The 21,322-nt window shown below is 47.7% G+C and overlaps 1 protein-coding gene across 4 annotated transcripts in view; it reads left to right on the forward strand.

Moving 5' to 3' along the window:
• Positions 1 to 19,196, forward strand: part of LOC111859123 (forkhead box protein J3-like) — a 69,876-nt gene extending 50,680 nt beyond the window's left edge. For 3 of the 4 annotated variants that reach the window (XM_023841542.2, XM_072713485.1, XM_072713486.1), the window contains exons 4-12: positions 268 to 351; positions 4,797 to 4,898; positions 7,391 to 7,519; positions 11,671 to 11,848; positions 13,396 to 13,824; positions 14,075 to 14,179; positions 15,794 to 15,985; positions 16,087 to 16,188; positions 16,285 to 19,196. In XM_023841542.2, the coding sequence (XP_023697310.1) occupies positions 268 to 351; positions 4,797 to 4,898; positions 7,391 to 7,519; positions 11,671 to 11,848; positions 13,396 to 13,824; positions 14,075 to 14,179; positions 15,794 to 15,985; positions 16,087 to 16,188; positions 16,285 to 16,397 (1,434 nt within the window). In that variant the 3' untranslated portion in view covers positions 16,398 to 19,196. The remainder of the gene's footprint in view (positions 1 to 267; positions 352 to 4,796; positions 4,899 to 7,390; positions 7,520 to 11,670; positions 11,849 to 13,395; positions 13,825 to 14,074; positions 14,180 to 15,793; positions 15,986 to 16,086; positions 16,189 to 16,284) is intronic. The other variant, XM_072713487.1, reaches the window with a different exon arrangement.
• Positions 19,197 to 21,322: the final 2,126 nt, after the last annotated feature.

Below are 21,322 nucleotides of genomic sequence, written 5' to 3' on the forward strand. Positions count from 1 at the left end.
TTCAAACCGACTACCTTCTGAAAACAGACACAGATGTCTAACCCCCTGAGCCACACACCATGTAATAATGTTTTCTGTATTGTATACCCGATCGTATCTCTCAAGCCCGCGGGAGCAAGCCGGCCCATGGTGGCACATGCGGGCGGCACATGCGGGCGGCACATGCGGGCGGCACACGCGGGCGGCACACGCGGGCGGCACACGCGGGCGGCACACGCGGGCGGCCGCCAGCGGGATGCCACTCTGACGCCTGCTGTCTCCTTGCAGGGCTCCTACTGGGCTATCGACACCAACCCCAAGGAGGATGCACTGCCTGCCAGGTCAAAGAAGAGGCCGCGCTCCATTGAGCGGGTGAGTGCTCCCAGTGTTTGCTTGTGGCATTTTCACCCTGCTTGTAACCATAAAGCAGGGGTGGGCGATCTTATCCGCAAAGGGCCGGTGTGTGTGCAGGTTTTCACTGCAACTCCCTAATTAGATAACTAATTAGAGGACTGATTGGCTGAAGAGTTCTCACACCTGGGTTTGAATAGCTGACCTACAGCTTATCCCAAAAACCTGCATACACACCGGCCCTTTGCAGATAAGATATTGCCCCCCCCTGCCATAAAGCACTGCAAGGTTCACCTGCTCCCTTCCCGCCCTGTTAGCTTTCTGTTTCTTTTTTTCACCTCTCTGCTCTTTAGTGTGTGATTTCTTAAAGTGCCCCTCACATGTACGTTCATTAGAGGTATGAACTGGCTGTCTGGCTGCTTGCTGCAGCCCATTTTATCGCGCCATCTCTCACCCCAAGACTGTTACCTAGAATCACTCCTCAGCTGTAACGTAAGGATCGTAATTTCAGTCTTGCTGTTGTTTCGAGCTGCCAGGTATTAAGTGTCACACTATCTACAAAGCACAGAACGTCTGCCTGAGTTCCTCATGCAAGCTGTTCAAAAGTGCTTTCGGCGTAAAATAAAAGCCGCAAGAAATCGAGTCGCACAGTCTTTGCTTTCAGAAAGCGTGTGTCTGTACAGAATTGTTGTCCATAGTTTGCCGGTGGCCAAGGCTGACGGTATTAATCGCCGTCGGGTGCATCGTCTGCCTCCAGTTTCCACAGCATGATGAAACGGCCGTTTCGGCACTTTGCTGGAGTGAGTGTCCATCATCTCTGTTAGGGTGGAGAACATCTGGAGAGGACTTGGACTTCTTGCCCCACAGTGTCAGTTAGATTGCCAGGGTCCTGTTGGCTTGTTGACCTTGAGAGGCAAGTCATGATCAAACTTGAAGATGAAAGGATTGCTTACTGTTAGTTGCTTTTTATCAGTTGATAGTGGATGGTAGAGTAGTTTGAAAAACTAGGGAATAATGATACTTCATTCGTCCAGGATGGGCTCTGGACCCCCATGACTCTGCATAGGACAAGCAGGTATGGAGAATGAATGAATGAATGAATGAATGAATGAATTGGGCACATTGGATGGATGGGTGGCATGAACTACCTACAACAGTTGGGCATCCCCATGGGTTCATATGATTAATAATGTCCCATATTAACTATGTGTTTGACTTCTGTTATTGGACTGAGGAGATCTGCTGCTATTGTTTTCCAGTCTGAACTCCATCTGTTGCTGTGGCTTACTGTATAGGATAGAATATAATAGAATAATGACATTTTATTCATCCCCATGGGGAAATCCCCTCTTCGTCTACCTCCATCCTGCTCTCCATGAGAGACATACAGGTGTGAGCGAGTTTGGGGGTCATAGCGCAGGGTCAACCAGCGTCCCTGGGGCAATTCAGTGGACTCTACCTACGTATGTGGTCATTCTGTACCTGGGTTTCCTGCTATCTCCTGTCTGGCCTCAGCACTGTCCCCACAGCTGAGTGGAGGAGACGAATGGCTCCGGGTTCGGGTCGCTTTTTTTGCTGAGTATCTGGGCCTTACCCAGGCCCCGTCCGCCCTTTTTCAGTCACGATCTCCTGGGCGATCCTGGCGGGTTTCTGGTTAGCTGCACATATATGCTGACGAATGACGGCTGTATCAGCTTGGCTACTTACACCATGAGGCTACCGTTCAGACACGATATGATTCATCTCATTTGTACTGCGGGTGCGAATGTGTGTGTTTAACGCTCAGAGATCCTTCGTCTCTGATGTTCGGCTCCCGTCCTTTAAGCTCTTCCCTGGTGGCGCGTATCAGAACGTTTGCAGCTTCCACCTACATGAAGTTCCGGGCTGGTTCTCCCCCCTTTGTGCCAGTCTGGTTGAATCGTCTATTCAATCAGGCTTTTTAATATCAGATTTTTCCGGTTCGACTAATGGTTCGTTAAATCGTCGGCGCGTCGCAATCTGCGGTTTCTGAAGAAGCGCATCCGTAGTCTCACTAAATGCACATTGATTCATCTGTCGTAGAAATGCAAATATTGCCCCTGTGATATTTCACCAGCTGCGACCTTCCTGCCTCCTTAATCCATCTTGGTACTGTAACCATAATGAAAACGCCGTAATTGGGGAAATCCTTGCTATAAATCCGCAGACACGGTGCGTCTCTATCTCATATCCTGCCCTTTCATCCTCGGGGGACCCTGTAATTCCCAGCCTCTCTCTGTCCGTGTCGCGCCTCCTGCAGTTTTTATGCTCTGCTTGGCCCGCCGTCGCCAGAATTGTAAGCGAATCATACCCAAGGCAGCCATTACTCATAGTTTTTGCTGCAGGGATATAAAAAAAAATCAATTAATTCAGAGATCTGCTAGGATTACTTTTCAGCATTACGATTTTATTTTACATCTCTGAGTTGCTGTGTTGCGCTGAGATTTCTGGGAAGGCTCTGGCTTACAGGTGGGTGTGTGTTTCTGTGCAGACGGGGGTCAGTTAATGTTTCTCTTTGAAGATGCGTGTGATTTGGGCCCCTGGCGCCATCTGTTTAGGATCTCTTGGTGCTTTTATTTTCAATGACCTTTTTAAAGTTCTCGAAATCGGCACATTGGCTCTGCAGAGGGTTGGCACCTTGTCCTGGGCTGTTCTCTGCCTTGTGCCTGTAGCTTCTGGGATAGGATCCAGACCCCCGCCACCCTGAATAGGTATAGAAGTGGTATAGAAGTGGTATAGAAGGTGAATGAGTGAATGAATGAATGAATTAGGCACACTGTGTGGCATGAACTGCCTACTGCATTTGGACATTTTCATAGGCTACTATGCTTAATTATATTGCTTATTAACTATGTGTTGAAGTTGTGTTATTGGGCTGAGATCATCTGCTGCCATTGTTTTCCAGTCTGAACTTCAGTGTAGGACTGGGAAGTCAATCTGTTACTGCTGCTTATGGAATATAATAAAACAGTGATTCATCCCCTAAAGGGTCATATTTTTGCTTATCCATGTTGCTCTGCATGAGATGTTTGGGGATCACAGTGCAGGGTCAGCCTGTCTCTGGGGCAGTTGGAGGTTAAGGGTCTTGCTCAGGGCCCCCCACAGTGGAATCAGTCTGCGGGCTCTGGGATTTGAACCTACAACCTTCTAACCCAGTGAGCCACACACCATCCCTACTGGAATCGCCAAAGGCAGTGTTTATGAAGACCTTCATAGCGTTGGGTCCTTACACAGTGACCTGATTCACCCAGCGACCACCCTGAAAACGCTGCTGCACTCACAGCTTGGGAAAGCGCCCTTATTCCCGCGCGCTAAGCAGTTCGGCCACCTCCAAAATTAATTATACACTTTTTTTTTCGCACTGTGACACACGGCGATCACCAGTTTGATCCCTCGGATTTTCATCGCTCCATCCTAACAGTCAAATTAAATGTCAAACTTTTAAATTGCATGTTTGGTTGGCCAGAAGCTGAACAACAGTCCAAATGAAAAATGGGGGCTGGGGGGGGGGCAAGGTGGCCGAATTGGCAGGATTTACAGGTTGGGCCTTTGCTCTATGCTGTGGTTGTTGTGCACCTAGAAGAAGGCATCTCTCTCTCTCTTTCTCTCCCTCCCCTAATTTCTACTCTGCATCTAACTCTGCCTTTCTTACCTCCCTCTATCCATCTCTCTTGCCACCTTATTCTTTATTTCTGTTAAAAAAAAAAAAGCCATGGACACAAAAATGCAGATTTATTTATGTATGTATTTTTAAATGTTTATCACAAATGAAAAATCTCATTGTTGCCAGCCAATCCTCTTAGAGTAAGCAGTTTTGGGAGACAGGCGCCCTGAGTTATCTGCCCGCTCCCAAAGCCGCTGCAGAGACGAGGCTCTGCCTTATTTATTCCGGCTTTCATTTATTCCCCTTTTCAAATTAAAAATAATTTGACCTAAATAAAGTTTCTTCAGTCCTTTATAATATATTGTCTATATGCCTCCGCTACCCATTCATTCCTGTCTTTTAATGTTAGAAGTTTTCTGTGTGTGTGTGTGTGTGTGTGTGTGTGTGTGTGTGTGTGTGTGTGTCCCTCTCAGAAAGGATCTTTTAACAGTTACTTGACTGCTGCTTTAGTCAGGCCATTTCTCATTTCTGTGAATGTTGCCTTTTTGTCACTGTGATCCTGCTCGGGACTCTCTGCCTTCAGGTCCGCTTGCCTTCAGGTCCGCTTGCCTTCGCTCCGCAGCTCCGCTGACCCCCTTCTTAAGTACTGCCGTGTGCTCTGGAATAACGAAGCCATTATGAGCTTCGCCTCCCGCTACATCGCTACCGCCGGCTGTCTTTAAGCAGGGACCCTGCTCTCTCTCCGAGATCAGCATGCCGTTTTATGAGGACAGCCCCCGCCTGAGTTAGTAGGGGCACATGCGGCTTCTGCTTCACCTGTCTGCCCCCCCCTTTTCTCCCACAGGCCTCCACGCCCTACAGCCTGGACTCGGACTCTATCGGAATGGACTGCATCATGTCTGGAAGTGCCTCTCCAACGCTGGCGATCAACACTGTGACGAACAAGGTATCTGGGCCCTCCTGCGCCTCAGGGCTCTGGCTGGTAAAGGCAGGAGCTTTGCATACTGTCCTGCTCTCATCCCTCTTTTTGGTATCGATCTCAGCTCTTTAAATCATCTTAATCACTAGTCGTTTGGTACATTTCAGACTAGGTAGTTTGCAGAGTATCAGAAGTGCTGTACAGGTGTTGTCATCTCGATGCCTTACAGTCGGGCAGCTAAATATCACATTATTTTCCTAATCAAGTTTCATCCGTAAGCTTTGGCTCTCTAACTCATTCCGTTTTTTGATTATGCACTCTGACTGCAGTCTCCGACTGACTTCCGCTGCCTCTTTACTCTTTGGGTTCTTTTGCAAACGTCTTCTGTAGATTAGCTGCCCCCCAGAGACCGACATTCAGTAGCCGGGTTAGCGGCAGAAAGGCCGTTGGTCCTCTCCGCTCACTCTGACTCTGACACTAGGCCCTTCCGTCGTCCCGTCACAGTGTTTACCCATGGGCTGGACTTTAGGGGTATTTGCAGGTGGTACATTCCACCCCACTGCAGCTATCGCTGTGTCTTCTGCTTATAGCAACATGCTGTTTGTTTGGCTACAGAAGGGCTTGGGTGGGCCAGACCCTCTGCGTAATGCCTGAGGTCTTTAGAAATTGGCTTGAGGAGTTTCTCAGTGTGATGTGGCAGGTGATGTCTTATGTCTCATTACCATAACGATCTTGGCAAAAGCCAGACCTCTGCTTTCCAGAGTCAGAACTTAAACATATAGAACAGAGAGACCCCTGAATGGTATATAAGCCAGTATATGCGACAGACATCCTTATTTATGGACTGCACTGAAGATGTTCTTGAGTCAGCCTGTCTGCCATGTGATGTCACAGTTCGCTTTTCTATACACTCATAAAGTGCTTCTGTCAGTTGCCTAGCAACAGATGCAGCAGTGGCTTGGACAGATTAAAATGATGCCTCCAATTTATTTTCTGTTGCAAAGGATAAAATGAGCATCAGCATGTAGTCAATTAATTTCGTTAATCTATTCGCGTAATAAATGAATGTTGCTTCTTCACATATGCTGGCAGCAGCACATGTATGATGTATGGGGTCCTAAAATAGTCAGGGCCTTGCTTGACCTTGAAGGACCTTGATGTGATGGATTTTTGGGAAACGCCTTGCTGAAAATTGTGCACCAGATCATAGGTGGGGTCTGTTCATGCATTTTAATTGGTTCCATTGATGAAGTTATTGGGGGGGGGGGCACGACTGCATTAGACTAAAAGACTGAGATTTCATTAATAAACACGAGACATCATATGGGATCATTGCCTCTTTAAGCAAAATAATTCAAGAAGTTAAGAAAAAAAAAAAACTGCAGGAATGCAACAGTGTTGTTAGCTTAAAAATAAACATGTGATTTGTGGGACTAAATTCCTTAGGCAGTAAGGCTTGGATTCTGGGAGGGAAGGGGCACAGGGCTGGTAACAGATCACATTTAATCCTCAGAATTCTTCCGGCAAATTTAAAATTGTTTTAATGCCCCAAAGGTCTGAATGCTGAGGAAACCTCAGGTCAAAGTGTAAACTCTGCACAGCATGACAGATGGTCACTTATTACACAAACATGGCCTTTCACGTTACTGAATTTTATTTTTCTTTCTTCGTATTATTGCATGGTTCTAATATGGACGTTTTTTATTTTTAGTCATTAGTTTGGTTGTTTTGATAGCATAAATATTAAATTTGTTGCTGCACATTATTTGTGTGATAGTTTTAACATCGAACCAGTGGGGTCCTTGTTAAAATTTTAAAATCATCCCTGAAGAATGTCTGTGCTAAACAATGTAGGTAAAAGTTTAATATATGTTTTCCAGTAGAGTTCTACCTGAATTTTTGTATTATTTTACAGACATGATAAGCACACCCTTGGTAAAATCCTGCAACATGCAGCATATTTTGGTTTTAGTAGTAGTAGTAGTTGTAGTAGTTGTTGTTGTTGTTGTAGTATTAGCAGTAGCAGTGAAGAGTAGCAGAAGTTTTATGACCCAGTACTCAATGAACAGTATGGAGGAAGGATGGGCTATTTTATTTGTCCGTTATTTACTCCTGCCTGGCTGTAAAATGCGCTCTTTGCTCTGGGTGTCCGCTGGGGGCGGCTTCTGACTGCTCTCCTGCCATGTGTCGCTAGCTTTAGCGTGTAACCGCCGACGACAGCGATGAGCTAATGACCGTTATGAACGTTTCCCCCTAATTCATCTTCCCGTATTTGCTCGACTTCATTTTCAGGCACCTTCCTTTCACTTTCAGCTTTCCCAGAAATCCCCAGTCCGTCTCCACACCTGTCCTCCGTAACGCAAATGAGATAAATGTTGCTTAGAAACACTTTCGTCGTACCAGTAGTTTGTTTATTTATATAGAAGTTGGATTCTTGGGTTTTTCGGAGCTGCAGAGTTGCCGCGGAGTCGGCGTGGGTGAACTGTGTCCCCAGGTGTGACTTTGGTGTCTCTTTTCAGGTACCATTGTACAACACGGACCAGGATGGCAGTGACAGTCCCCGGAGCAGCCTTAATAACAGTCTGTCAGATCAGAGCCTGGCGTCAGTGAACCTGAACAGCGGAGCCACGGTGCATAGCTACACGCCGGTACTGCGCCCTGCCTCCGCTTTGACCCCGCCCTCAACGTGTGTGTGTGTCTGTGTGTGCGTGTGAGATCCGCTGTGTGAATGGCCCAGCTGCACTTACGCCTAGTCGAGTCTTTGACAGCCTCTACGTTGGCAATGTACCTTTCGCGTCACTTATGTCGCTTCAGATAAAGGCGTCTGTTAAATAAAGTAAATGTAAATACCCAGTTCATCTATAAAAACATTTGGTAATAGGAGCCCGCTGCCTTAAGTTTGCAAGTGCAAGTCTCAGAAGGGCAGATTATGATCGCGAGCATTTTAACATACAAAGTTTAGACAAGCGTACGGGGGCAGCGCCTTTGGATGAGTGTGGCAGTCCTGGTTTCAGCCTCATGCTAGCAGATGTTTCCAAACATCAGAGGTTATGAAGTTCATGGCCGCCCTCCATGAGGAGGGGTTGTGTGCTGGGAAGTACTTCATAATTGTAGGAGTGCGAACGAAGGTCCACACACACACACACACACACACACGCACCCTACCATAGTGTACAGAGTATAAGAGCCATTCAGGGGTGCCAGCAGTGGGTGGGGGGTCTTTCAGTGCCTTTGCTAACATGCTTGGAGCTCGTTATCTACCCTCCCACTGAGGAGAGCTGCATAGCTGTCCTTCTAATTGTCAAAAATCAGCTATTAAACTAGAGACGGGAGCTTGCCATCTATAAGCAGCCTAACTGGCAGGCTTCCAAGACCCGCCACAGTTCATCGTGCGACGAATCGATGAAATGATTTGCCATCTGCTCTGCCCCACTTTATCCATGCGTGCAGTGAATACACACACACACACACACACACACACACACGCACACACAGGGAACGGTGAATTATCACGCTTTCCCATTCTTTTGCTCCACGTGAAGTGTGTCAGCTGGCAGCACCGAGTGAATATGGCGGGTGAGTTGGCATTCAGCAAAGCTGCCGGTCAGTCCAGCTACTTCATGTGCTGGACCTCTGTGATGACAGAAATCGCCACCTTGCCTAAGTACATTAGATATGGATTTTTCTGAATTTAGAAAATTTGTTTGATCACTTTTTTTTTTTAATCTTCCTGGCTTTCTTTCCTTTTAATTTACAGCAAACATATCGCAGATTGGTGCTGTAAGAGGAATGCGGACCACAATCAAAAAGAATATTGAAAGTGTAAAATACAATAAACAACATTAGGAGAACAGAATATGGGGTTGGTTAGACGGCAGTAGGCTGTTATTAAGCAGATGAGTGTTTCTGGGTTAGTCTGCTAGCAGTCAGAGTGAATCCAATCATCGATACGTCAATAGCTTTGTACAAAAGCCTAATCACCGGACTCGGCGTCAGCATAGTGAAAAGTTTCTCTGTCGTAGGAAATGGGTTTTTTCAGCACCCTGAGACGCCTGTAAGGTTGTTATTGTTTTCCCCGCTGTTAACGTTCTGCGTTTAACAGCCTGCTGTCAGTCCCTGATTAGTTCAGTCTGATCTGGTCTTCACTGGTTTCGGCAGAGCAGTCTTGAACAATCGTTGCTGTCTTTGGAATCATTAATTTATCAAAATTTCATAAACCTCTATGGCAAAAAATGGAGGCAGTTTCTGGTCTTTTTGCTGGATTGGAAATATGTACCATGTTCATAGTTTTTCGTTAGTATCCCATTTTAGGGAGGAAAAAATTCCAACTTGGTCATAAAGATGGAGCTAAGTTGGCCAAATGCTTTAAGGAATTATCCCGGGAAGCAGTCTGGGCTGGAGGCTCTCTTTGGGACATAAAACAAATGGCCTTCCAGTAAAAGAGGAACGTGGGCTTATCCTGGTGTGGTTCTGAGCCTTTTGGTGAGGTCTGGTTTCTGAGTGAACATTACACCATGTAACATTCATTTGAAGAACAAGTTGGTTGCTACTTTGTCCACCTTCTGAATATTTGTGTTTGTGTTGCTGTCCAGAATCCTCCATTCATGGCATTGTTGTTTAGTGAATGTGAACATAATCCAAGTCCAGCCCAGACAAATTGGAATTCTTCGTAATTTGTGGAATTTGGAGGTTCTTCGTCCCCGAGTTCTCCTCTTTCCAGGTCTGTTCTGTGTGTCTCATTTGTCATTTTCATAAGAGGCATATATTTCTCGGCCTTATAGCATCACCTTAGCATAATCCCATATTATATCAGGAATGACTGGAGGAATCCATATTATTGAGCCTACGTTTGCGTAATCTATCCAATAACCTTATTAAGGAAACCAAAGCTGGGGAGCAGAGAAGAATTCAGCTTTGAGGATTTAGACTTGAGATTTTACTTGCTAAAATTAAGCTTTCGATCCACGTGAGCTTGTCCTGAAAAGTGCATGGCTCCCGTTTCACAAGCACACACATTGTTCTAAAAACTGGTGATGGGAAAAGTAATGCAGACAGGAATGGCGTTTATGTACGCTGGAACAAAACGTATGCCTTCAAAAAATACGACTGATCTCTCTGCAGATGTCAGGCGCTCCGTTTTCAGCATTCAGTGTTTTCAGTCTTTGTGTAAATTTGAGGTGTTTTTGTAGGATGCGGTGAGTAGCCCACTGGAGCTTTGGATCCAGGACGTCCATCATTAGCTGTGATGCCAGACGTCACTGCTGGGTTCATTCATGGTTACACCCATGCTGACCCTGTAGCTGACATGCATATGTCACATTACAAGTGGGTATTATTTTATATAGCTATAAAACTTAACAGCAGCACCAGCAAATGGGGAAATATGTTTCTGATAATGAAACACCTTTTTATTTCTTTATTTCTAAACGCAAGGAATGCAATGAGTTTTTAGGATTTTGCAGCTTCTGAACTAGACCCCAAATTATATATTGGTGCTTTGGTCTCTTAACTAGTGTCACCCTGGAGGACAACTCTACAGACACAAAAGACCTGTAGCATTGTGGGAAATTCTAACAAGGCGAATCAGTGAACATTTAAAAAACATCAAATGCAGCTAGAAGAACTTGGCTGACATCAAAAGATTCTGGTAACGGGTTAAGGGGATGGTGGCCAGTCAATATGTCCATTGTGTAGCTCACTCAGTAACTTCACACCACGTTGTGATGCACTTTGCCCATCCGGTAGATCCATAAGGCTCCGCAGGCAGGGTCCTAAACCTGAAAATGTCCTGCTGTGGAAATGGGCAGCTTTTTGGGGGAAATGGAATCAATGAAATGAGTCAGTTTCATAGCAAGTAGCTGAAGACCCCCCCCCCTCCATCAGAGCCCTCAAGTACCTCCTGAGGCTTCCTCACCCTCGAGCCCCCAGTATTGCTTTCCTGCCGCCATTCCCTAACGAAGGCGCTAATTAGTGACGCTCTCATTTACGACTTTGCATTGTAGCCCGTCTCACATATAAACAAGGAGGTAATAAGAGCCTCTGCCTACAACCCCCCATCCCCCCCGCCCCGGGTGTCCAAAGCCCAGTCACCCAGACTCCAATTAGGTCGGGTCACGTGAGATCACGGTGAGTCAGGCGACGCCTATAGAGTCCCCCGTTCAGGATGATCGCTCCTGGCGCTTAGCGGGATGCACGGGCGCCGGAGGGGGCCTGCCTGCCTCTGCCCGCCTCTGCCCGCCTCTGCCCGCCTCGGCCCGCCTCGGCCAGCCTCTGCCCAGTGCAGATACCGAAAGTGGCAGGACACTGTGCACCTCTGTGCACCTCCCTGCCCCCAGCAGACAGGGCGCTGATGAACATACCCATTTGCTGCATGGTGCTGGCCAGCTCCACTGTACGCTTAGAGTGTCTCTAATCATCAGTCCCCTTTAAAGTGTAAAGATGCATCTTGTCAGTTTAAGCTTCTGAGTGTCAGACACTTTGGCTGAAGACCAGAAACGTTTTCTGGCTTTTATTTACAATTTGGTGCTGTGGTACAGTGTGGTTTCAGACCTGTGTGTGTGTGTGTGTGTGTGTGTGTGAGAGATGCATGCATGTCTGCCTGGTGTGTGCATCCGTCTGTCTCTCTTCTCCGTCTATGTGGCACCTTCCGGACCTCTAGTGTGACTGTGTGACTATTGTTGCCAGTGTTACCTTGTAGTGACATTGTTAGGTCAACATTGTAATTTTCCAGATCAAATGTGGAAGTCTTTTCAAAGGATGACTCATTTGGCTGCCCCCCCCCCCCCCGCCATGTCTGCAGGTTACCAACCACCCAGAACCTGTTTCCCAGTCCATGAGTCTCCAGCAGCCGCCACCCCAGCCTCAGTACAGTATCCCCGACCGGGACAAGCAGCTGCTCTTCTCTGACTTCGAAGATCTCAGTGCCTCCTTCCGCAGTCTCTACAAGTCTGTTTTCGAGCAGTCCTTCGGCCAACAGGGTGAGTGTTCTGGCCTGCCCTCCTCTGGAGCAGCACTGAGGACCAGACCCTGCCCCCCCCCCCCCCACCAGGATGGGAAGGGCTGGGTTGCCATATGTGAGCCATAGGTGTTCGTCACAAACCCAGAGGTCAGACTTAGAGGCTGCCGTGTCACAGGGAATCATCACTGAGTTGTGATGTATCGTTTAAATATGAAGTTTGTTTGGGCACTGCAAAGAGATAAATATATATTTTCGTTTGAGAATAAGGCTCAATTTCAGATTCAGAAAATAAGCGTCACAAAACAATCAGGAAATGTGGAGTGACAGGCTGCAGTCGTGCCGCCCCTCTGCTGGCTTTAAAGCTTGGTGGCAGGAAATCAGGCTGCATGGTGATGAGGTTCCGCTCTGAGGGAGTTTTTAGCTGCAGCCTGCGAGTTCCTGGGGTCATGCTCTACCTTGAAGTGGTTCGCTGGCCTTTACTGTCAGCCACAGTAGTTCAGAAACATCGATATTTATCTGAATGTGAAACTAGGGAGGGTTCTGGGTAAGAGTCAGGGGACGTCACAGTCGTTTTTACGTGACAGCGGATTGCGTGTCATAGCCAGCACCAACAAGCACACTCAGCTGGAGCTATTAACGGGGTGAGAGCGAAGCTCCACATTTCCCCATCAGCGTCCCTGTCCTCTAGCCAGCATGCTAAGTTCGCGGCTTCAGCGTTAGCCATGAGGCTAGCACAAGCACTCTAGAGGCAGCTGCTAATCGCTTTCAGAGTTCCTGTTTGGACGGCGTGCTCCTCACACGATAAGTGATCACAGCTGACATCATTCAAACGCGCTCTCTCTAGACCATTGCCGCATCCCGGAGATGGGAGCTGGGGGACGAGAGATGTTTTTTTATTTTTTTATTTTTATTTAAAAAATAAAAAATGTGTGGGAGCCCCTGCAGGACTGACATTCTGTATAAGGCTCCCTGACCTCTTTAATCCTTGTTTTTAAAATTTTGTCACAAAAACAGTGCCAGTCGCCAGAAATTCTCGCCAGAAATCCTTTAAAGCACTCGCGGCGGAGGGGAGAACCGCAGTCTGTCTGGCCCTCATGAATGGATTTGTGCAGTCTTGGCTTAGATGTCAAATCCAATTAAGAGACCCTTGAAATGTCAGGCCTTTTAGAGTATGTAACGTGTGATGCTGTTTATTTACTGCAAACGGCATTAATACATTGTGTCTTTCGGCTGTGAGGTGTCAGAATAATCTTGCATGTGCCACCCCCCCCCCCCAGCCACCTTTATGAGACCAGCAGCTTTTGAGTAAAACCTAATAGAACAGCCAGTGTGTGCTGCACATTCTGTTTGATATGCAAAGCCCACTGCTTACCCTAACTGGCACCCCGCTCATCCTAAGCAGCAGCCACAGCCTGTGTCGCCGGTTGATTAATGCAGGTGTTTTCTGCTCAGCTCTCTCTCGCTTACCTCTGCGCCCTCGGGTCGTCATTTGGGGGAGGGGGGGGGTTGGACTGTGCCCGTTGTGAGAAGTGCAGTATTGAGGTTGGTTTTCTGCCCCGTCTGCAGGTCTGATGGGCATTCCCTCAGAGGGCTCTCAGTGCCCTTACCAGGACTGCCCCAGCCCGCACTCCCACCAGGGCAGCCAGGTGGCGCTGTCGCACGCCGCTCAGCTGCAAGCCCAAAACGCCCACGGCTCGCCACATGGCCAGCACCGCCACCAACACCATGCCCCACACCCTCAGCACTCCCCACATCCGCATCCATCCCAGCATGCCCCGCCACACGGGCACCATCCGGGCCAGCACCCGCCTCTCTCTTCCCAGCATGCACAGCACTCCCAGCATGCACAGCAGCACAGCCAGCACCCCTCCCAAGCACAGCACTCTCAGCACCCTTCCCAGCATGCACAGCAACACGGTCAACACCCTTCCCAACAACATCAGAACCACCAGAATCAGTCCCATTCAGCTCAGCAACAGATGTCCTGCAACTCTGGTAAGGAGGGGCTTCTCTTCTGTGAGCCTGGCATCAGCAAATCATGTAAAATAGCTATTTTCATGTTGCACGTCTTCCTGCTCCTTGATTTAAAACTGTAGTACCAGTACTGATGCTGTCTGCAAAATTAGATTTTAGAGTAATACTGACTTCTAGTGGTAAGCTGTGGTTTTTTTGCGTTGTTCATTTTTGTATTTCTTTGTTCTGCCTGTAAAATTTTGCATTTCTCTGACCCACTTGGGTCCACCAGTGGGTCTCCCTTCGGACTGGTACCCCAACCTCGATGCCCTGAAGGAGAGCTGTCGGATCGCCAGCAGCTACAACTGGGCGGACGTGGACCTCTCACCCTTCCAAGGTAATGCCTCCGGCCGGGATCTCCTCTGCCAAATACCACCCAGTTTACAGTAAAGTCAGTTTTTGGTGGCCTGCAGAGAGCCGCTGAGATCCTTCGGCTGATGGTTTGTAGGAAAATCAGTTCGTACTGATGAATAGAAGACAGAGACCTGGAAGGAACCGTCTGCTGTTCCTTGTTATTCCACTAAAATACATGTTTCATGTAACTCGGTAGAACCTGTTTCTTAGCTAAGCTACTGCAATAGGTAACTGAAACAGAGATCCAAATAGAGGGAGGGGGGCTCGAGGGGGTTGTTGGAAAAGAACCAGCCAATCGGTGGGTGGTTCTGGAATGTTCCGTGGGGTCCGTATTAGGCCTGGGTTGGATCACAGTGACTTCCGGGATTCCTGCGCCCGCCCCATTCCCACTCCAGAGTCCAAACTGCCCACACTTGATGCTGAAATGGTCTCTTTACCCACATCATGTCCCTTATTGCCTCTTATTGCCAAGTCAGTCCCTCTTTGGCTTCGATATCTGGCTCAGTATCAGACTCATGCTAGATGTTATGCTGAATATCATCAGTTACATGGAGCATACAGCAGTATTTAAGATGGCACCATAATAAGAGAGAAATATATTTACAAAGCAGTTTTACGCCAAATTCTTCATTTGTGGTCTTTAAACATATCAGTAATGCAAATTAGTATTCGTTTTCATTAAGATTAATGAATTGTTCATTGAATTAATTGTTCGTAGTGCTGGATTTGCAGTAAATCACTGTGACGATGTGTCAGATGCAGAACAGTTTTCAATCAGCTGCACAAGCAAGCGTAATTAATTCAAAAATCGGTGGAAGTGTGCAATTAAACATTTTCCTTTTATGTTTCGTACTGGGGTTTGAGTTGTTGCATGAAACAATGGGTATTAACTGTGTGGAGTTAGGGTTTGCACATCTACAGCTTATAGACGCTTTAAATAGTGAATCTACAAGGGCTTTCTATGTAAAAACTGCAGTGTCTGGTGTGATGTCTTGTCTTTTTCTTTCCTTTTTTTCCCGAACATTTCCTCTTACTGTCCTTAGTTACTGGGACAGGTCGCCTTTTTGCTTACAGTGTGTACTGCTTACTAACTTTTAAATTGCAGTGTTTTCAGTTGTATAAAAAAATCTTTCTGCGTATTATATCCACAATAAAAGCCAGATGCCCACAAATTCCAGGAGGGAAAAGGGGTAAAACACATTTGAGTGTTTTACAGTCTTGTTTTGGCCATAGTATATATGGCATCATTAAAGGACCTTGCTCTTATAGCCCAGCGACGCACCCAGTATTTAATTGAGGAACATGCATTACTCCTATAAATTTGCTAATTAATTTCTAAATATTAGAAAATGATTTCCACATTAGTAACTTGCTACCCCACCTGCTCCAGTCACCCCAGCAGACGCTGACAGCAGCGGTCCCACTGGTTCTTCTGGGCGGTGACCACCAGGGCATGCTTCCCTATAATATGAATTTTGCATCTTGAATTTACTACATTGAAATGTACAACAAATTTCAGAGAGCGCTTCCTATTGATAACGTGAGTCGCCCAGTTCATATGATGTTTGTGGTGTTCTTTTCATTTGTGTTTATCCAGGCTTAAAAGAGAGCATGAGACAAGCTGATCTGAATAACTGGTCTCTGGATCCATCACAAATTGCAGACCTCTGTTCATCGATCAACCAGTTCTTCGCCCGCACTGGCATCTTCCCACCACAGGGGGCAGTGCAGTCTCCCATGTGCCATGGCTCCATGCACCCTAACAAAGCCAACCAGCACATTAGCACAGGTCAGCTCGCAGCACTATAATACAACAGTCAGAATACAGAAACAGTTTAGCGCAGTGTGCAGTGTATCTAGTGTATCTAGTTCATGTGTCTGTTCTTTCAGGAAATCTATACATGGACTCCAGGCAAAACATGCCTTCCATGATGGGCCCCCCCGGCTATCCCCATGTGCCCCCCATGACCAGTGCAGGTCCCACCTTAACAGGTAACTGCCCCCTTCCCATGTGTGCTCATTGTCTAAGGACCCCCTCATGAAATCCAGCAAGTCAGACGCCCCCCCCCTCCCCCGTTCTTACTGCAGGGCACCATGCACAGATGAACCAGCAGCATATGATGTCACCCGGAAACTTCCAGATGCGTCGCATGCCCGCCGACGAGATCCAGGATGACTTTGACTGGGACTCCATCGTGTAGGGCCCGCGCAGCCGTGTTGGGCGTTCATCAGTGCGTGAGGTTGAGAGGCTATGGTGGGCCCGGCCGGGCCATCCTATAACCAGGGCGGGGGGTGTCATGGGAGAGGCCCCCCCCGGACCTACCCAAACCACTCACAAAATAAGGCCGAGTTCCTCTGAAGACAATCATATTTAGTAGGATGATTTTTGTACCATCTGGCAGGTAGTTCATACTTTAGCCTGAGCAAGCTGCCCCTTTCCTGACTTGTCCAATCTGGTATTCATTTGTGTGTCGCCTGGTAGAGGCCTTGTTGTTCCCTTTCGTGGGGGGGGAGGGGGGGTGTTACCCATTACCTCCCAGGCTGTGGGGTTCAAGGTGGTTGAGTGTCAAGAGGCGACCTGTGACCTAGGGCCTGCGTCTCTGTTTAACGCTTCATTCATTAATGCAGCAGTGTTCGTCACCAGTGTGCTTAATAGTAACACACCCTGAACAGCAGCATGTGCCAGAATAGCCTCATGGGGGTGTCATCTGTATGCTTACTGATAAGTAACAGCTCAGATTTTAATTTTGGACAGTCTGGCAGTACAGGCTAAGTGATTCCCAGTTGTCAGCACCCTGTTCTGCCACTGTGAGGCAGTATTCCACATTCTTTTACTTCAGGGACCTGTCGTACCACGTAATTGTCCACCTGAAGCCCACCGAGACCGGAGTTGATTTTGCTTTGAGTTAGTCGAGCTGGAGAATCGTGCTTCCGAATGACTGGTTCGCCATCTAGTGGCCGTCTCAGCACAGAACCCGAAACCGAGAATGAGAGGGTTTTTCTTACCTGCTGTTGCAGTGGGTGTTTTACCGCAACATTAATCCTGTTAAAGAGCAGAATGTGACAGTGGAAGCTGCCTCCACTGCCAGGATCCTCAGTTCTGCCGCAGTGTGTCGGATTAACGCAAATTATCTCCTGGATCTCAGCACCGAAGCCAGCGAGGTGCCGTCATGTGGCGTGTGCATGTGTGTGCGCGTCACAGGTGAGGCAGAGCTGCTGCACTCCACAATGTACACGGCATCACCACTCCTAGGAAATTCTACTCCTGTTCTTCCTGTATGCTGTAATTGTGTTTTTTTTAGCTCTGTTTAATATTCAGACTAATAACCAATCAGCTGATACAGCCACTTCTCTGTCAGCCTGTCAGAGGGGCTTTTGTGCCCTCTGTGTGACTTGTGTGCTTGGGGCTGACGTAGCTAATCCAGTGCGGCATCCAGTCATTGTGTGCTGAACTGCAGGCTCCCCTGCCGGCTCCTGCGTTTGTGCACAGGAGTGAGGCGTCACCCGGCCCTGTGCACTATGCTGACACTGGCTTGGACATTTAGCATCCATTGTAAAGGGTAAGTGTCTGGCACGAAGATGAACTGCCACCCCCCCAGGGCTCAATTAATGAGTGGGGTAGCCTGGCAGAGGTATGTGATTCCCCCCCCCCCCCCAATGTAACAGCTGCTCTCAGCTTGTGTCGAAGAAGCACTTTTCACTCTGACACTGTTAGATTCGTGTTTGTGTCCCGTGTGATTTGAGAATCTGCAGCTTCAGTCAGCCACTGATCTCATGCTGCTTTTTAATTGGATGATAAATCATAGGGAATCCCTTTGAGGCTGTAGTGATTCCTCTGTTTTGAATTGGCCCCTGTGAGGGACCTTGTCCTTACACAGGAAAGGCCCCCACGGCCGCTGGCGTGCTCCCTCGCTCACTCACCCCTGTCCAGCTTGCAGGCCTGAACATTTCTCCAGATTCAGGCTGTGACTTGCAGGGGCGTGTGGGTGAGTTTTAATTCGGACCTGTCACATGGCCAGTGCCGCTGAACATGAGAAAGATGAACGGGCACCATTCTGACAACATCGCAGCAATAGTAACCCTGTTTGGTCTGACGCAAGCCATCCAATCCAAGTGATAAGCTAACTTTTGGGTCAAATTCTGATGAACTGAGTGTTGGAAGGATGAAGATTCCTGGGGATTCTGTGGTCTTAACTCAAGGGCATGGCATATGATTGGCTCCCCCAGGTAATGAGGGTGGGGGGGGGGGGGGGCTTGGAACCTGTGAGAACAAAAAAAAAAACAGGAGGGGTGTTTTTATCTCTAACTTTGAATGAGTAAGAGGGAGAGAGGAATGTTGGGGGGTGGGGGGGCATGCTGAAATGGAGACATGGAAAAAGCAACCGATTAAGAAAAAGAGTGATTCTTAAATCTGTGTGTGTGTTTTCGTGTTTTTTAAGGCAAATCCACTTTTCCTGTACCGGGGTGATTGTACAGCATTGGTTAGGGAAAAGCACATGGAGGAGGCCTTGTTCTGATGTAAGCGAACTCTGCCCAAGGCCCGTTTTATTCAGTGTTGCTGTTTGTCGTGCTTACTGTAAATATGTCTTTTTAAATGGTCCTTTTCCCCCCTCTGGTTGTGCGTGGCATCACACAGGAAGGTGGTGCATAGAGAAAAATGGACAGGATACAGAGTATTTTATTATTCATTCAAAAGGCGATACAGAATGTATATATATCTATATTGTATATATGTGATGGAAATGCATTGGCTTTGTGTGACCTTTTACCTGTTTCAGTGTTTAGAGATGTTATTCGCTGTTTTGTTTTTATTTTGAATCTTGTATTTTGATTTTTTTATTGCACGTTTTATTACAGTATCATGGCTGTCTAAAGACACAGCTAGTCTCTGTATCGGTTTAGTGCTGTACAATACCTGTGTCATTAACAGTTGACCACCCACGCCGACCCCTTGCCCAATATGCATGAATGGCACTTACAGAAATAAAATGTTAACTTCACTGTGGAATCGCGTGCTTTTACCTTCCTCTGCTCATCTGTGCTACGTTAAGTGCTCAAGAGCAAGTGCTGTCTGACTGGCTGGTTTTCTATTGGTTAGTCACTGTTTTTGGTCACTGCTTTGTTGGTTTCTAAAAAAGTGTGAATCCGGCAGTATTAACAGCACACAGTAATGTTTCTCACTGTCACTTCTGAGGTCGCCTACAGTGTGTTACATAGTTCCAGGCTTGCATATCTGTCAGACAGACGAAGTTCTTCATGTTGCACATTTATTTGGATTGGACTTCTTTGAACTGGGGCAAACTGCGTTTAGATCTCTCTCTGGTGTTAGTTTTATACAGACCTGATCCTGCTGCTCACTTAATTGTATAAAAATCTGTACTGTACTTTACTGGGCTGAATATGCAGCCTGTTTGTCTGCTCAGCCGTAGAGCACATGAGCCAATTGATCACTTCAAAAATGTTTTTTTTTGGTGATTATTCAGAACGCTTAAACATGTCATGCTGTGACAGTAGGGAGAAAAAACACTCTTACTGTGTCATTGTCATTGTTATTTTCAGAGTCAGAAATTGTATGTATTCAGGGGTCACTTTAGTATGTATCCCTACATAGTACCACTTCAAGGGTTATCAAGATCAGGGAAGCCATTCTGGACACCTGCACTGAGCTGTCACTGGACTCCCTTATTAATTAGAGGAATTGCATAATTATGCTCTCATGCTGACACTAGGGCTGAGCGATTTATCAATTTCAAATCGAAATCAAGATTTAGGATATGCATTATACAGGGCGTCTGACCCAGGGTTTGAAACTGTCCTGAGAACAGTTTTCCAGCTTCATGCTGTCTTCCTTGTGTGACAGTGATTCTCACCAAACAGAACTGGGCCAAGCAGGGGCGCTCTAAGGTGGGGGAAAGTTCCAAGGCCCCCTGAGTGACGGGGGACCTAGACAATTTGGAAAATAACTGGTTTGGTCTGGACTGGGGAGCCGAATATGACATGCCTTCATGGGGCCCAAGGCGACTGCGCATACGCCCACAAACAGCAAACACATGAAACCCAAGGAAAACATTACATTCGTGGTGCAAAAAAATATTGATTCAGCTGTTGAGCTGTAAGTGAATTACCTGCCTATTGCATGGTGAGAGAGAGTTTACAGAAAGGTCCTATTATCAGGGGTCCAAGCAGTGTTTGCTGCTTTTTTTACTGGAATTGTTTTATTTGTACTTTTATTACTTTATTTAAACGCCAATGCTTTTGTGATGGTTTTATGTTTGATTGAAAATGGTTCATGGAGTGTCATGTTGACCATCACAAGCGAATAATGTGGCTGCAGGCGCCGTTCTCAGGCTCTGCCGCTCTCAGGCTCTGCCGCTCTGACATCGCCGTTCTCAGGCTCTGCCGTTCTCAGGCTCTGCCGTTCTCAGGCTCTGCCGTTCTCAGGCTCTGCCGCTCTCAGGTTCTGCCGCTCTGACATTGCAGTTCTCAGGCTCTGCCACTCTGACATCGCCGTTCTCAGGCTCTGCCGCTCTGACATCGCCGTTCTCAGGCTCTGCCACTCTGACATCGCCGTTCTCAGGCTCTGCCACTCTGACATCGCCGTTCTCAGGCTCTGCCGCTCTGACATCGCCGTTCTCAGGCTCTGCCGCTCTCAGGCTCTGCCGCTCTCAGGCTCTGCCGCTCTCAGGCTCTGCCGCTCTCAGGCTCTGACATCGCAGTTCTCAGGCTCTGCCGCTCTGACATCGCCGTTCTCAGGCTCTGCCGCTCTGACATCGCCGCTCTCAGGCTCTGCCGCTCTCAGGCTCTGCCGCTCTCAGGCTCTGCCGCTCTCAGGCTCTGCCGCTCTGACATCGCCGTTCTCAGGCTCTGCCGCTCTCAGGCTCTGCCGCTCTCAGGCTCTGCCGCTCTCAGGCTCTGCCGTTCTCAGGCTCTGCCGTTCTCAGGCTCTGCCGCTCTGACATCGCCGTTCTCAGGCTCTGCCGCTCTCAGGCTCTGCCGCTCTCAGGCTCTGACATCGCAGTTCTCAGGCTCTGCCGCTCTCACATCGCAGTTCTCAGGCTCTGCCGCTCTCACATCGCAGTTCTCAGGCTCTGCCGCTCTCAGGTTCCGCCACACTCAGGCTGCAGTT

Source organism: Paramormyrops kingsleyae, chromosome 6, assembly GCF_048594095.1.
Source record: "Paramormyrops kingsleyae isolate MSU_618 chromosome 6, PKINGS_0.4, whole genome shotgun sequence".
Classification (NCBI taxonomy): domain Eukaryota; kingdom Metazoa; phylum Chordata; class Actinopteri; order Osteoglossiformes; family Mormyridae; genus Paramormyrops; species Paramormyrops kingsleyae.